At 55.4% G+C, this 14,917-nt stretch overlaps 4 protein-coding genes across 4 annotated transcripts; 3 read left to right on the top strand and 1 right to left on the bottom strand.

Annotated features, from left to right (window-relative positions):
• Positions 1–509: 509 nt before the first annotated feature.
• CHGG_06271 (uncharacterized protein) lies at positions 510–1,836 on the top strand (the record flags this gene model as incomplete). The annotated part of the gene is made up of 2 exons (XM_001222365.1): positions 510–917; positions 1,081–1,836. 2 exons carry the CDS (start codon positions 510–512, stop codon positions 1,834–1,836), a joined length of 1,164 nt encoding a protein of 387 aa, XP_001222366.1.
• A 461-nt stretch (positions 1,837–2,297) lies between these two features.
• CHGG_06270 (uncharacterized protein) lies at positions 2,298–4,666 on the top strand (the record flags this gene model as incomplete). Its single annotated transcript, XM_001222364.1, has 2 exons — positions 2,298–4,128; positions 4,227–4,666. 2 exons carry the CDS (start codon positions 2,298–2,300, stop codon positions 4,664–4,666), a joined length of 2,271 nt encoding a protein of 756 aa, XP_001222365.1.
• Positions 4,667–6,145: 1,479 nt separating this feature from the next.
• Positions 6,146–10,292, top strand: CHGG_06269 (uncharacterized protein; the record flags this gene model as incomplete). Its single annotated transcript, XM_001222363.1, has 6 exons — positions 6,146–6,380; positions 6,548–6,806; positions 6,910–8,050; positions 8,104–8,237; positions 8,389–8,590; positions 8,652–10,292. The coding sequence occupies 6 exons, from the start codon at positions 6,146–6,148 to the stop codon at positions 10,290–10,292; spliced, it is 3,612 nt and encodes a 1,203-aa protein (XP_001222364.1).
• Positions 10,293–11,977: 1,685 nt separating this feature from the next.
• CHGG_06268 (uncharacterized protein) lies at positions 11,978–13,487 on the bottom strand (the record flags this gene model as incomplete). Its single annotated transcript, XM_001222362.1, has 3 exons — positions 11,978–12,717; positions 12,776–13,173; positions 13,225–13,487. 3 exons carry the CDS (start codon positions 13,485–13,487, stop codon positions 11,978–11,980), a joined length of 1,401 nt encoding a protein of 466 aa, XP_001222363.1.
• Positions 13,488–14,917: the final 1,430 nt, after the last annotated feature.

Raw genomic sequence — 14,917 nt, 5'->3', positions numbered from 1 at the left:
CGGCTTCGGATATCAGCGGTTTTTTGGGTTGGGACGAAGTATGTCCTACCCGTTCACGTCACTTGAAAGCACTGCTTGGGCCCGCTCAGGTCGCTTGTCCCTTGCAGCAGCCTATAGTTAAGGCACGTTTTTGTATTTGTGATCCCATCCATGGGCAATGTGTCCATCCCCGCACAGTCGATAAGCCCCAGGATTGTGGCCGGTGAGCGATGGCGTTCACCCTCCTCTAGCTCAATAAGGTAGGTAGTGGGTGGGACAGTAAGAACGGAGAGTTGGGAGCAATGCTCTTCCTTCCCTGATATGCCAAGTCTCGGGGTGGGCCGCCGGAGTCGGGCAGTTTAGGATTGTGCTACCCCCGATTTGGGTCGGCAACGGTGCCTTTCCTGGTCGGCAGAACTTCAAGTTCTCGGAAACCATCTTACAACCACAAACATACCAGTTTATTTGACACCCAACAGACACCAGGAGGCACATATCGACCAAAACCGCAACGCTTACAAACAGCACCAATGGCTCAACCTATGGGCCTCACGGCGGCCGATATGGAGTTCAGCGAGGCCACAGCAGAGCAACGGCAGCTCTCCTGGAGGCTGTGTGGCCAAATTTGGGCGTCTCCCATGTCCATTGACGACTATGTCCAGCGGGAGCAACACATGGCGGACCATGAGCTCAACCGGGATGGTGGGTGCCAGTACTGGGTGCTCTACCTTAAGGGATACCCGCGCCAAGTCATCGCTAGCTGTGAAATTACGCGCAAGCGGATGCTCATCTCGGATGGCAAGGGGAGTCCTACCCGTGAAGGCTATGGGTATGCCATCGCCAACGTGTACACCAACCCGTCTTATCGCCGACAAGGGATGGCCGCCTTCCTCCTCCGCCGGGTGCAGGAGCAGATCGACACCAATAGCGACTTTAGTGTACTGTATAGCGACAGCGGGCGGAGCTACTACGCCGGGCTCGGCTGGGCGCCTTTCGGCAGCCACCAGGCAACGCTCACTCTTCTCCCACTCTCTCCCTCAACCTCGACACAAGCCCTAACCCACGGGTCTCCCGCCACCCCGCAAACCACCCCCCCTCCAGGCGTCCCACCTCCCCAACCTCTGCGAGCGGGATCAAGCCCAGCTCACCAGGACCTTCAAAGCGATCCCGGCAGACGACCCCAAAACCCGCTTTGCCTTTCTGCCTACGCACGGCCAAATCTCCTGGCACCTCGCGCGCGCAGCGTTCGACGCGAGCCGGCTCTTCCCGGGCATCGGCACCACGGCCACGGCCACCCCCTCGCCCATCATCGGCGCCATCACGGCGGACAAATCCGCCTGGGCGCACTGGGCGCACGACTGGCGCAAGAAGCGGCTGCGCGTGCTGCGCGTCGTGCACGACGGCGACGGCGGCGGCGGCACCTCCAGAGGAGTGGAGGAGGCGTTTGCGGCGTTGCTGGCCGCGGCGGTCGTCGAGGCGCGCCGGTGGGGGTTCGCCCGCGTCGTGCTGTGGAACCCGGTCGAGGCCGTCCGCATAGCCTGTAAGAGCGTGGGTAATGCGCAGCCCGAGGGCGTCAAGGTCGTGTTCGAGGACCGCGTCGAGGGCTGGGTGCCCAGCCTGAGGTGGAATGGGCCCCGTCCGGGGGGCGGGGTCGCGTGGGAGGAGCATAATGGGGTATTGTTGGTGTTAAGCGTTTATTTTGGGGGGGCAGGGAGTAGACGTTTAAGCGGCTGGGGGATATGGTTCGTTGGGTTGAGTCCAACCGAGGTAGCCATGGTTACGTGGTGGATGGAATCCATGGATGGGGCACAGGCGTCATGGCCGTTTCGGTGGTTTGGAAGAGGCAATATTCGGTGAGATTCGGCTGGTCCCGGAATAGGCAGACAGTCAAGATTCTACGAATCGAGGTCTGAGGCCTTTACAATAAAACGGAATGTCTCAAACATTCTATGAATCAAAAAGCCCAAGAATATTGCATCGAAGGTCACTTCCTCTCTCCCTCAATTGATGGGGGAGGTGTCAAGCGAGCGGATCCGCGGCATGAGCGGAGTGAAAACGTGCGATCCCCTGCTGAGTTATTTGGGGCATCCCTGCGACGCAAGATGGGGCCAATTGAGTCTTCGCCAATCAACTTGTGACCATCCTTGCCTAAACCAGGGGTGTTTATCATCTCAACTTCGCATCAAACAGCGAAAACTCATTTCCCTTTCCATTTCTTTCTGTTAGTAGTGCCCCTTGCCATGGCCGGCTGACCATCGACGCCCTCAAGAGCGGTACCGAGGAATCAGTCAAATGGAAACGCCGCAAACCTGCCCAGAATGCCCCTCCAGCCGCTAAAGACGACCGCCGTCGGCGGCCGCGACCCTTCCCTCCTGTCGCCCTCCGATTACGACGCCGACGCTGTCTCGATCCGAAGCGACCAGGACACCGACAGCGACGATGACGAGCGCCAGTTGCGCGCGAGGAACAGCCGCGAGCTGCGCGCGCATGATAGGTTGGTGCTGATGGAGGAGGAAGAGCTGGATCATCTGGTAATCGAGAACCGGAGGAAGCAGAAGGGAAATCGGAGGGGATCCGGCCTGCCCATACCAAACCCGCTTAAGCTGCTGACCAGGAGGTTGAGCGATGCGTCGCCGTCACCGTCAAGGAGCCCGTCCCTGCAGCCGGGTGATTCGGGCGAGTCGGTCGAGGACCTCGGGACGGAGAAAAGGAGGGCGAGACGTCAGAGGAGAAAGATGAAGCGGGACAGGCTTCTCTCTGACGCGCAACATGGTGAGGATGGCGAGCTGATGTATGAGATGGAAGAGGGCGGTATGAAAGACGGGAGCTCGACAGGCGAGAGCAGCGACCGCGACGACAGCGACGAGGTCGACAGGAAACGCTTGCTGCACGTTACCGACACCGAGACGAAACGAAAACGCAACTGCCGCCGATGGGCGTTGCTCTATGCGATCATCGGGGTTGCTTTTGCGATTCTTGTACTAGTGGCGTGGAAGCTGTCGCTGGAGCGGAAGAGCACGGGGAACGGCCCGAAAATGGTCAGCAACGGCACCGCCCTGTTTGCGCCCACTACCCTCATCATCAGTCTGGACGGCTTCCGGGCTGACTTCCTCAACCGGGGGCTAACGCCGAGGCTCAACGCCCTCGTCAAGGAGGGTGTATCGCCGCTGTACATGCTGCCTTCGTTTCCGAGTGTCACGTTTCCCAACCACTACACGATCGCCACAGGGCTCTACCCCGAGGCCCATGGCGTTGTTGGCAATAGTTTTTGGGATCCAACATTGAAGGAAGAGTTCTTCTACACCAAGCCTTCGCGAAGCATGGACCCGAAGTGGTGGGGCGGCGAGCCGTTCTGGGTGACTGCGCAAAAGCAGGGCCTCAAGACGGGCATTCACATGTGGCCAGGGAGTGAGGCGCACATTCTCAATGTCGAGCCCACGTACGTGGACAGGTTCAACGGGAAGGAGATGCTCTCGCGGAAGGTGGATAGAGTTCTAGAACTTCTGGACATGCCCGACGCCGACCGTCCCCAGATTATCGCGGCGTATGTCCCGAATGTTGATGCTGACGGACACAAATACGGCCCGAACAGCACTGAGATCCAGTTCACGATTCAAAAGGTGGACAAAATGCTTGACAGCATGTTCAAGGGTCTAGAGGATCGGAATTTGACGGATATCGTCAACATCATCGTTGTTTCTGACCACGGTATGGCGACTACCGACGTTACCCGGCTGGTGCAGCTCGAAGACATTGTGGACACCAGCAAGATCGAACACACGGACGGCTGGCCGCTCATCGGTTTGCGACCTAAAAACCCAGGTGACCTTCAGGACATTCACCGAGAGGTGCTTGAAAAGACCAAGGGGAATCCCAATCTCGAAGTCTACCTCCGTGATGTCGATATGCCAGAACGGTATCACTTCTCCAACAATGAGCGCATTGCGCCATTGTGGATTGTGCCCAAGGCAGGCTGGGCGCTCGTCAAGATGGACGAGATGAACTTGAAGGAAGCGCAGGCTAAGGGTGTGGTGTACCATCCTAGAGGCCTGCATGGTTATGACCATGAACATCCCTTGATGAGGGCAATTTTTATTGCCCGGGGCCCGGCTTTCCCCCACGAGCCCAACAGCCGAGTCGAACCCTTTCGTAAGCCTCGTCGTCCCTCCGAAAGTTCTCCACGCTAACTAGGCTAGAAAACATCGAGATCTACAACATGTTGTGTGATTCTGTCGGGATCACGCCAGTCCCGAACAACGGGACACTCCGATTGCCTCTCAAGCCAGTGGGGTTGCACAACGACTCAGCCTCAAACGGCCTCGAGACACCGGCCGATCCAGCGGAACCTCACACTCTCTCAACCTCGACCTCAACCTCGCCAGTACCGCGACCAACAAAGCCCGTGTTGGTTAACCCTGTTCCAACAAGCAATGTTGTGTCGATTGCGCCAACAAGCACCGTCGCAGTTGACCAACCAACACCACACCAACCTTCTCAACCGCCCTCGAGCGATGACAGTGACAGCGACAGTGATAGCGATGAGAATGATATTACAGACAAGGTTGAGTCTTCAGTCAAGGACTTTTGGGACTGGTTCACCGGAAAGGTGGGCCATTGGTGGGGTAAAGTTACTGGTCATGGGAAAGGAGACGGGGACAGCGGTAACGAGGGCAGTTCCTCGGGGTAGCCGATTATACGGCTTGGAGTCTTGCTTTGCTTTTTTCTTCTTCTTCCTTCTTGCATGCATGAGTCCCAGCCGTCGGCTGCATACTTGTGTTGGCTGAAACCACTCATTGTTTTGGTGTTACGTGGCGTTGGGTAGTTAATGGCAGGCATGGTTGGCGGGGGCTTCGGGTTGCTCTTTGGGCATTGAGCGTTTGAATAAGAGCGACGGGATGGGAACTAGATCTATCATTGTCACCCACTTGGTCTCCCCATTCCAATTCTTTGTAACAAAGTAATGGGAAACTGAAAATAATAGCTGGTCGATTGTCTGTACCCCCTTCCCCCCTCGCAGCCCCTACCCTTGCTGAACAGCCACTTTGCACTTTCGAGCATCTCTTCAGTTGGATCTGTGAACTGCCTCTCATGAGGCCCCTTTTCAGACCACCGATGGAACCTCAGCCCTGTTGCTTCCAGCCCCCTGCAGGGTCACCCTCTGCCGAAAAAAAGCCAAGCGGAAAGCAGAGCAAGTCAATAAACGAGAAAAAAGTGAAAACTTGGCATGAAAATAGGAGAGAAAAAAAGTGAGTAAAACAAAGGGGAATGGAGTCAACCAATATGCTCTAGGTTTCCGAATGGCTTTCGTCGCGTTACTGTAATCGAAGGTTAGGTCGGCACCTTCACCTGGAGTTCGGTCTTTTGTCAATGAGGCTCACGCGGCCGGGGTTGAATCTTGTGGGGGCTCAAAGTCACCCCACATCTCAGGTACCTTACCCTGTAAGTGGAGCCCTTAGAGGCCGACGCGCCCCTGGCTGCTCGTTCAGCGCGCATCCCAGACAGTGCTTGGTGGCGGAAGACCGCGTCATTAGTGATCCCAGCGGCTCGACAGAAAGTGATGCCGAACTCCCAGGCCGAACCAAAAGTTCGGGAACACGGGGGATGACAGTCCCTATTTCTTTTCCGTACTGTGCACCTTAAAGTCTGGGCCTTCTTGTCTTTGGCCCCAACTTCCATTTCAATTGTGAATTTCGGCCCGGGGCAAAACTTTCTGCACTGTCGATCAACGATTCCATGTTGGCGGGGCTCCTTCGCCCTGATTTCTTCCTTGTCAATCTTCCCCTTTGTCAACACAAGATTGAGCTGAGGCCGCCACGTCCAACCTCAAATAGGCACCACTATCACATACTATCCGACAGAAGCCGGCCAGGGGAAAAATAAATGCAATTTTTCGACGTGGCGATGACCTTGTTGAGCATTTCTACCTACCGTATAGTCAGTGGCCCGTTCTCCGCGCCGCACTGTGCACGCGCTGCGTTCGATTTCAAGTTCAAGCCTCGTTCGTACCTTCCCTACTAAAACGCATCATACGCGCATAATCGACAAATTATCCGCCCATCGTGTCGCACTCTCCCCCGCAAACCAGAGGTGCACGCCCTTCTTCCACATCTTCCCGTTATCCGGGCTCGACCGGTACAACTCGGGGCACTAGTATGAAAATAAGGTCATGGCTTCCGCAAGAAACAGTTATTCAGCCTCGGCTGGCCTGTCTTCCGCCGACGGTCCGCTCGAAGATCCCGCTGCTATCATCGAGGGCCTTTCGGACGAGTTAAGCATTCAACAGGCTGTGCTGGCCTCTCTTTTTGATCTCCCCGAATCGAGTGACGTCAAGAAGGAGATCGTGGCTGTCAGGACCAAGATTGCGAATATCGCACGCCAGCTCGCTGAAGCTAAGGGCGAAGGTACCATCTCGCCAGATTATCGGTTGCTAGTCGCTAGGTACTTTTGCTAATCCGCCGACTCCGTAGGCCATTTGACACGTGCGAGGATGGGTGACGACAACAGTACGATCAATACAACCCTTACACTTCTCTTGACCAACACCGCCATCGGGACTGACACCAAATAGATCAACACCGCAGCCAGGGTGCGTCAACACCTTCTAGCAATACGCTATCGATACCCTCAGACTTGGGGGAGGGTTCTGGGTCAGGCTCGGGCATCCCAACGCGAAAGCGTTCTTTCGGAAGCTCACATCTTGATGGTTCATTGAATCGAAGCGTCGCCAAATCGCGGCGGACTACTCCGAGCCCGGGCCCTAGAGCCTTCAGTTCTGACTTTGGAGCATTTGCCGAAGACGACTCGTCTCAGGTTATTGACCTGACCGGGTGAGTTAACTCCGTCTTCCACCAGAAATGTCTCGGCGAATGGCTCGGGAAGCTCCGGCGCTCGGGTTATAACCTTTACTCAAGTGCTAACTCCTTGACCTAGCGACGATGACAGCATATGGCGATCGACGATACAGCGACAAAAAGAGGCAGAAGAACGTTTGGGTCGAAGGAAGGCAGAGGAGGACAGAGATGCTGCATTGGCGAGGCAATACGACGGGCGCCCCTCACAATCCCCGAACGGACCAGTCTTCGCAGCTCCATCCCGCTTGGGTCAAAACAATGCTTTTAACCGCATCCTAGGCAGGTCCTCTCACGCCTCTCCGTGGGCAACGGGTCATGCCGACCGCATCAAACAGGAGCCGGGCCCATCACTGGCGGCAAGACCCCATACCTCGATGAATTCGGGCAGCCATCAACCTGGGTCGCGTCTAGTAAAACCTGAGCCGGCGGAGCATGGATTCCGAGTCCCTGGGGCATACGTCGACTCAGAGGAGGAGAGCGATTCTTTTACACGGAACTCACTAGTCGCTCCTCCTCGGCCATCCCTGCCTTCGCTGCCCTCGCCCTTCTCTCCGTACAACGCAGCGGGCAGCTTGCCTACACTACCATCGATGTCACAGGCCATGTCGTTCGGTGTCCCTGCCATTGAATTGGCCCGGCAAAACTCGATTGCGCGGCAAGAAGGTACGCCTTGGCCGCCGGTCGGTCCGATCAGCCGCCTGTTACATACAAATGGCAGACTCCCGGAGGGTCCCCCCAACGGGCACCCCTTGGTCCTACCATCTCTCAATGCTAATCGGCCAGGTTTTTTGAGCAACGGCGCCTACCACACCCCACCGGGGTCGTCCTTGTTTGGCGGTCCTAGTCTTGCGGACACTATCGGCCGTGTCGGCGGCTTCAACTTCGACAGCATGACCGATGCGAACGGAAATCCGTTGAACGAGCGCCTCACAAATTTCCTCGACGATTATGTGAACGACCCTAGGAAAACCGAGGAAGACATACAGAATCTTCTCTCGAACATCCGTCCGGATATGGATCTCCCCGAGGAGGAACGTGGCGAAACTCCCGAAGCCATGAAATACCCTCTCTATCCGCACCAACAGCTGGCTCTGAAGTGGATGACAGATATGGAAGAGGGAACGAATAGAGGCGGCATCTTAGCAGATGACATGGGCCTTGGCAAGACCATTTCGACCCTCGCCTTGATGGTCTCCCGGCCCTCCTCTGAAAACATCAAGGTATACGGCTCTCGTTACCACGTCCTGACCTTGACCCATCTAAAAGTTTGCAGACCAACTTGATCATCGGCCCTGTCGCTCTCATCAAGCAATGGGAACTCGAGGTGAAGAAGAAAGTGAAAGGGGCTCATAAGTTGAGCGTCTTCCTTCTCCATTCCAAGAAGCGACCCTACTCCGAGCTCAAGAGGTACGACGTCGTGCTTACCACATACGGGTCGCTGGCCGCAGAGTGGAAACGTTACAGCAGCCATGTCGAGCAACGGAATGAGTCAGCCCGATACAGAGAGGAAAGATGACATGGAGCTCGCCAAAAAATGTCCGTTGCTTCATCCACGAAGCCACTTCTACCGCATCATTTTAGACGAGGCTCAATGCATCAAGAACAAGGACACCCAAGGGTCCAGAGCCGTGCACAGCATTAAAGCCACCTACAGATGGTGCCTTACTGGCACCCCAATGATGAACGGCGTGTCGGAACTGTACCCTCTCATCCGGTTTCTCCGGATTAGGCCGTATTGTGATTTCAAGACCTTCCAAAGGGTAAGAGATACCCGCAACACATTCCCAGACCCCCCGGATGTGACCCCTAATATGCTCCCAGACTTTCAGAGGACTCACCGCGAAGAGCAACGTCACGGAAATTACGCGCGATAACGCGATGCGGCAACTCCAGGCTGTGTTGAAGGCAATGATGCTGCGGCGAATGAAAGACTCGATGATTGACGGCAAGCCCATTCTGACACTGCCGCCAAAGACGGAAAATTTGGAACACGTTGTCTTCTCTGAGGACGAGCGCCAGTTCTACCGGGATCTCGAGTCAAAGTCTCAGGTTCAATTCAACAAATTTCTCCGTGCGGGAACTGTTGGCAAGAACTACTCCAACATTCTTGTTCTTCTCCTACGCCTCCGTCAGGCTTGTTGTCATCCTCACCTGACGGATTTCGAGGTCACTGGTGCCGCCATTTCGGATGTCGATATGGTAGCTCTAGCCCGGGAATTAGATACCTCAGTGATTGAGCGCATCAAGGCCATTGAGGCGTTTGAATGCCCTATCTGTTATGATGGTGTCCCTGATCCGCTCCTCGCCGTTCCGTGCGGCCACGATACTTGTACCGAGTGTTTTACCTCGCTTACGGAGAACACGGCGCAGGACAACATCAGGCTAGGCGACGAGAACCGGGCAGCCAAATGCCCCGTCTGTCGTGGACCGGTTGATCCGAAGAAGGTCATCACCCTTACCGCCTTCCGGAAGGTGCATGCGCCCGAAGCTCTTCCACCAGGTGATGCTGCCGCTGACAAGCTTCCCGCCATTTCGGACTCGGATTCGGACTCTGACTCGGATTCGGATGGCTTTATATCCGGCAGCGAAGATGAGCCCGACGTGGACCCGTTTGGGAACCTTGCAGGTTTCGTTGTTCCGGATAGCGAGGGTGATGATGCCAACAACGAGAACGTTGACACAGACAATGAATTGGACGCTGTGGCCAAGTCTTTGAAGACAAAACGGGCCGGACAGGCCGAGGGAGCGAAGGATTCCAAAGCGGCCAAAAAGCTGACCAAAAACAAGAAAAAGAGCAAGAGGGAGGGCAAGACTAAGGCCGAAGAGATCAAGCCCCACATGCTCAAACAGCTTCGCAACGACGCGGATAGGAACAAGGAGGCCCGCCGTCGGTACATGCGTTACCTTCGTGATAACTGGGAGGACTCGGCCAAAGTCACACGGGTCATCGACCTCCTCAAGGAGATCCAGGAGACGGGCGAAAAGACCATTATCTTCTCCCAATGGACCACCCTTCTCGACATGATCGAGTGTCAGATCAAGGACAAGCTCAACCTCCGCTACTGCCGCTACACAGGCAAGATGTCGCGCAACCAGCGCGACGAGGCTGTCCAGGACTTTATCGAGAACCCGCGCAACACCGTCATGCTCGTCTCGCTGCGCGCTGGCAACGCCGGCCTGAACCTGACCGTCGCCAGCCGCATCATCATCTGCGATCCGTTCTGGAACCCGTTTATCGAGGCACAGGCCGTCGACCGCGCCCACCGCATCGGCCAACAGCGCGAGGTCAAGGTGCATCGCATCCTCGTCAAGGAGACGGTCGAAGACCGCATCCTGGCCCTGCAGAATAACAAGCGGAAGCTGGTGGAGGCTGCTCTGGACGAGGGCCAGAGCAAGAATGTAGGTAGGTTGAGTGAGCGCGAGTTGGCGTACTTGTTTGGTGTCGGCCCCGCCAGGCGGTGAAGGGGCGATACTCCCTTCCGCGAGTGAGTTGATTTATTACTTGGAGGAATTGCTACTGCTACCGTAGCATGGCTATGGAATGCGCTGTCTTTTACTATTTTTGTTCGATGGGTTCTCTTTTTTTGCTTTTTTTCTCTTTCCCTTTTTGCTGTTCAAGTAATGTCTTGCTCATTGCTACATCTTGCTTCCCACTATCTCGGAGAATGGAGACCTCGCGGTCATGAGGATATGGCTAGACTTTTTGCCTGGGACGAGGACGGCAGAACCGGGAGCTTGTGACGGGGTGATGATACCCAAGGGCGGAAAGACCTCGGTGGGAATAATGGACTGTGTCCTACATGTATATTGCATATTTGCTTGGTACCCGCAGTGGATGCCATATTGATGAAGTTACGACGACATGACATCGCTTTGAGAACACGGGTTTCGGTTTGGGATGGCATAATATATATACTACATGTCTTTGTTATTGAGAGGGTATATTTCGACTGTAGGGTTGGGTTCTTTCGACTGTAACTCCCATATATAACCCTAACCCAGGGTAAAAAAGGTACATCCAGCTTTCTGCCACCCGCTGCACCGGCCCACCCAGCATGAATTCTGCCGGCCCAACCGACATCTGCCTTTTCCACCCAACCAAGCCAAACTATCGCCGTCATCTCCGCGCCAGCGATCACGATCGCCAACAGCCGGAATCAATTGCCCCAAGTAAGCGCTATCGATAGGAACTACTAACTAAGATAGCTACGTAGTTAGCCAGACCGGAGGGCAGTTAATTCGATCAATTCTGGCCTCTTCGAGCAATTAAAACGATCTCATTCAATTGAACGTCGGTTTGCGTTGCGACCGACCGATGCGACCGGGGCTGACCGCCTTGGAAAGTGGGGCGAGGAGCAGGTACCGCAGTCGAAAGAGCTGAGACCTACAGTCAAAATATACCCTCTCTTATTATCAAAATTGCAAGTGGCAGCGCTGAGTCTCGTGTTCGCTTTACCCCTAACGAATGGTACATGATTACTCAACAGCACCATATACTATCCATAGCTACTACGTGTCGAAATAATTTAACTGTTCGATGTACGAGGTGTGTCACTTGTTGGTTGATTCGCAACATGTCGTGGCCACATACGCAACGTCATCATCGTAGCTCAGGAACCCGATGCTCAAGACTATATCATCCCAGATTCGCATCCGCGTGCAGATTATGAATTGATATCTAACAAGGCTGATTTGACGAATTATCTTTGAGTTCTAACGGCTTTTCAAGGAGGTAAAATCGATAGATAGACAATAGGCAAGAATAGTCAAAAAAAGACCACGAAGATCAACACTCATTCGTTGGTCTGGGTATCCAGCACACTTTCCCGATTAAATCCCAAAATGAACCATGACCCCCCGCCTCCCCAACGCCGCCTCCCATTCCCCTCCCCGACTCTTGGAGACTATACAACTCATTGCCCCTGTGGAGGTGGCCCGGGCCTGTGGTGAGGTGGTTCGGCCAGCAATTCGTGGGAATAAGACTGCTGGGGGAGCTCGTAGATAGGGTGCGGTGCGTACATCTCGGCCCTGGTCACAGCATCCATTTCGGCCGTCATTGTTTTGTCCATCTCGGCCCTCATGTGGTTATCCATTTCCACCCTTGTTGTGCCGTCAAGCTGCTGCATCTGCTGCACCTCAGGTGGCGGTTATGGGTGGGTCGGCGCCTCCTTCTGGTCCCATCCATACTGCTCATATTGCGCGGCGGAAGCACGGGCAAGGGCCGGTGAGCCGTAGGACGGCGCGGGTGTGTCGCCGCCGATGGTAGTAGAACCCTCATCAGCATCCTCTGGGTGCTGCAGCAAAGCCTGCTGCTTCCTTTTCCGCGCAAGAACGACAACGGCAATGATGGCGCCGAGGGCGATGACGCCAAGCGAGACGCCAACCCCGATGCCCGCCTTTGCGCCGGTGGAGAGCCCAGTATCCGATGCAACTGCTGTGTTTGTGGCGGACGGTGTCGTGGACTGTGTGGCCTGAGGGGGCGGGGGAGCTTCGAGGGCGGACCAGGCCTTCCAAGTCTTGTCCTCGTACGTGATCTCGCTGATCTGTCCGTTCACCGTGTAGTAGAGCCGCACCATACTGGACTTGAATTCGTAGGCAACGGCGAGCTCGGCGTTCGGCTCGTCGGCCTGCGGCCAGTAAGCATTGGATTGGCTGGCTCGTTTGTTCCAGGTATAGTTCTGGTTGGCCACGGTATACAGATTGCGATCATTTCCGATGTACCATAAGGAACGTGTATAGGCGTTGTCGATGCTGACTCCAATGTTTTTGGTCTTGCCGTCCCATGCCTGGAGTGTAAAGTTTGTCTCGGCCGTCTCATTCAGAGCGATATCGGCTCTGATGGTCTCGCCGTTCACGAAGCCGCCATCCAACGGGCGCGGCAGGGTTGCTGTTGAAACATGTTAGCAGCGTAATTGGCAGGTCACAGGCACGCAAGAAGATCGTACTTCGGAACCAGGTCTCATCACTATTCCACCGAGTCACGGCGATGTTCTGGTCATCGCGAGGTGCGGCAACGGTGATATTCCCCTTGCCACTAAAGGCTACGCCCAGCCCAGGTAGGGAATTTATGTCCTGGGAAATGATACCCCGGTGTTCCCAGCCGGTATCGCGTGTGTAGTGAAGTTCATTGATGGCGCCGTCGCTGTCGTGGTAGTATACGCGATAGCCGGTATCCTGGCCAAGAACAACGGAAGCGAGCCCCGTGTTAGAGTGGATTGTAGCCGTATCAGGGCTGATGACCCAGTTTCCTTCTTCCTGCGGCTCAAACCGGCCGGTGTTGTCATTGCAGATGAAGAGGCCGTTAGCAACCGTGTTTTGTTCAGTGATATACCAGATCGAGGCCCTGGCATACTCGTCAGTAAGAGGCGGCTGGAGGTGAAGAATGAGAACCTACTCGGTCTCCTTCTTGTTGTACCATCCTACCCCTGTCACCGGGGTGCCGACCTTGGGTTTGTACTTGAGTGAGAATACACTAGCGTCAGTGTACGAGTACTTGGCCTGGCCACGGCTGTTGCAAGCGCTGTAGCGGATCTGGTTCGTGGTCGTATTCTGCAGAATGATTTGGGGCCCGACCTCGGTCCACCAAGCCGCAATCGATGCCCGTGCCGGAGAGGCGGCGGCCCCCAAGAGAAGCAGCGTTGATAGTAGAGGCGCCATTAGCACCGACCACACACCTCAGCCCACCAGCGCAAGAGAAGCACGCCGAGTCCAATGTGTTCCTGGCAGATCTTCTGACAACGCCCGAGGCGAGACCCGTGTAGCGTAGGTATGTATGTACAGCTGATCACGGCGCCGATTTCGGTCGAAGCTGCCCGGCGCAAAAATAGAGCGGGGTGGCTATAAACTGAGAGAAAAATATGGATTCGGCCGTGGTATGTTGTTGCCGAGGAGTGAACCTCGAGGCTACCCACGCATTCAAAGATCGCAAGATCTCGAGATCGACAAGGAGAGAGAGAGAGGGAAAATGGAAAACGAAGGGTGACACGAGCCAACTCCAAGGCGCGCGCGGGGAAGAACTTGAAGGAGACACCGGCAGACTGGGCGGGAAAGCGCCGGGTTCGATCGGGGAAAGTGCAATTCAACAGGAGTCCCTCCTCGGCGATGCTACCGCCGCCAATGCCAATGGCACTCAGTACGACGGCCACCAAAGCTGACAGGCGCCGCTGCCGATAGCCAGCAAATTTCGGGGCCTAACCTTCTAGACCCGAAGCGGTAGCTTTTCTCATCGCACCTTCTCATTTTAGCTGCTTGATAGTGGCCGTTGTGTGGATCTAGCCGTCCATTTTCCGCTGACAGGGGCAGCCATGTGGACGGCTGAGAAGCCTTCTGTTGATCCAAGCTCTTGGTTGCAGCGGTGCAACTCGGGCCTGCCCGGTGCAGATCTACGGGGCTCCCGCCTCGGGGCCGAGCTACCGAAGAGGGGGCACATCCTGTTTCACCGGCGGATTTTGGAGGTTTAAACAGTGACACCGCTTTGCTCATTGCTGTCATGGACAAAAGATACACTGAAATTTTTACACAGTTAACTCGAGGCAAGTGCGTGATCCTCTCACTCGCTGAGTAACTCCAACTCGTAAAACCGTTGAGCCAAGCTCCACTCCAAGCCTTCATGATCCTTAATCCCAGGTGGATCAGTAAACACCATGAAAAATAATTCCAAGAGAGGAGAGGTGAAGAGAGAGAAAAAAAGAATACCCAGACACCGAGTAACAAAACTTCCCCATTGAACAAACACAGACCAGCCCAAGCGAATGAATGCCTTATCCCCCGGCCAGCCACTCGCGGCCCTCGAGGTACTTGTCCACAATCGAGCAAGCACAATCCCGCCTTTTCCCACCCAGCCCAGCAAGCCTCCCCATAGCACACTAACAACCCCTACACAGTCCACAACAACTCCGCAGCGCTAAGCGAGCACCATCCGTTACCACACTAACACCCCAACCCTCACAACAAGCGGGCAGCCCGGGTGGCACGACAAAAGCACAGCACGGCAGGCATCCCCCCTCCGCACTCCGCCAACACCACGCCAAGTCGCTACGCTTACTGAGCACCACTCTCCACCCCAACTTCGCATGCTGGTCGGCGAA

The sequence above is a fragment of the Chaetomium globosum genome, genomic scaffold, assembly GCF_000143365.1.
Source record: "Chaetomium globosum CBS 148.51 scaffold_3 genomic scaffold, whole genome shotgun sequence".
Lineage (NCBI taxonomy): Eukaryota > Fungi > Ascomycota > Sordariomycetes > Sordariales > Chaetomiaceae > Chaetomium > Chaetomium globosum.
Note: the sequence above shows the minus strand (reverse complement) of the source record. Positions and strands in the feature narration are given on the sequence as shown.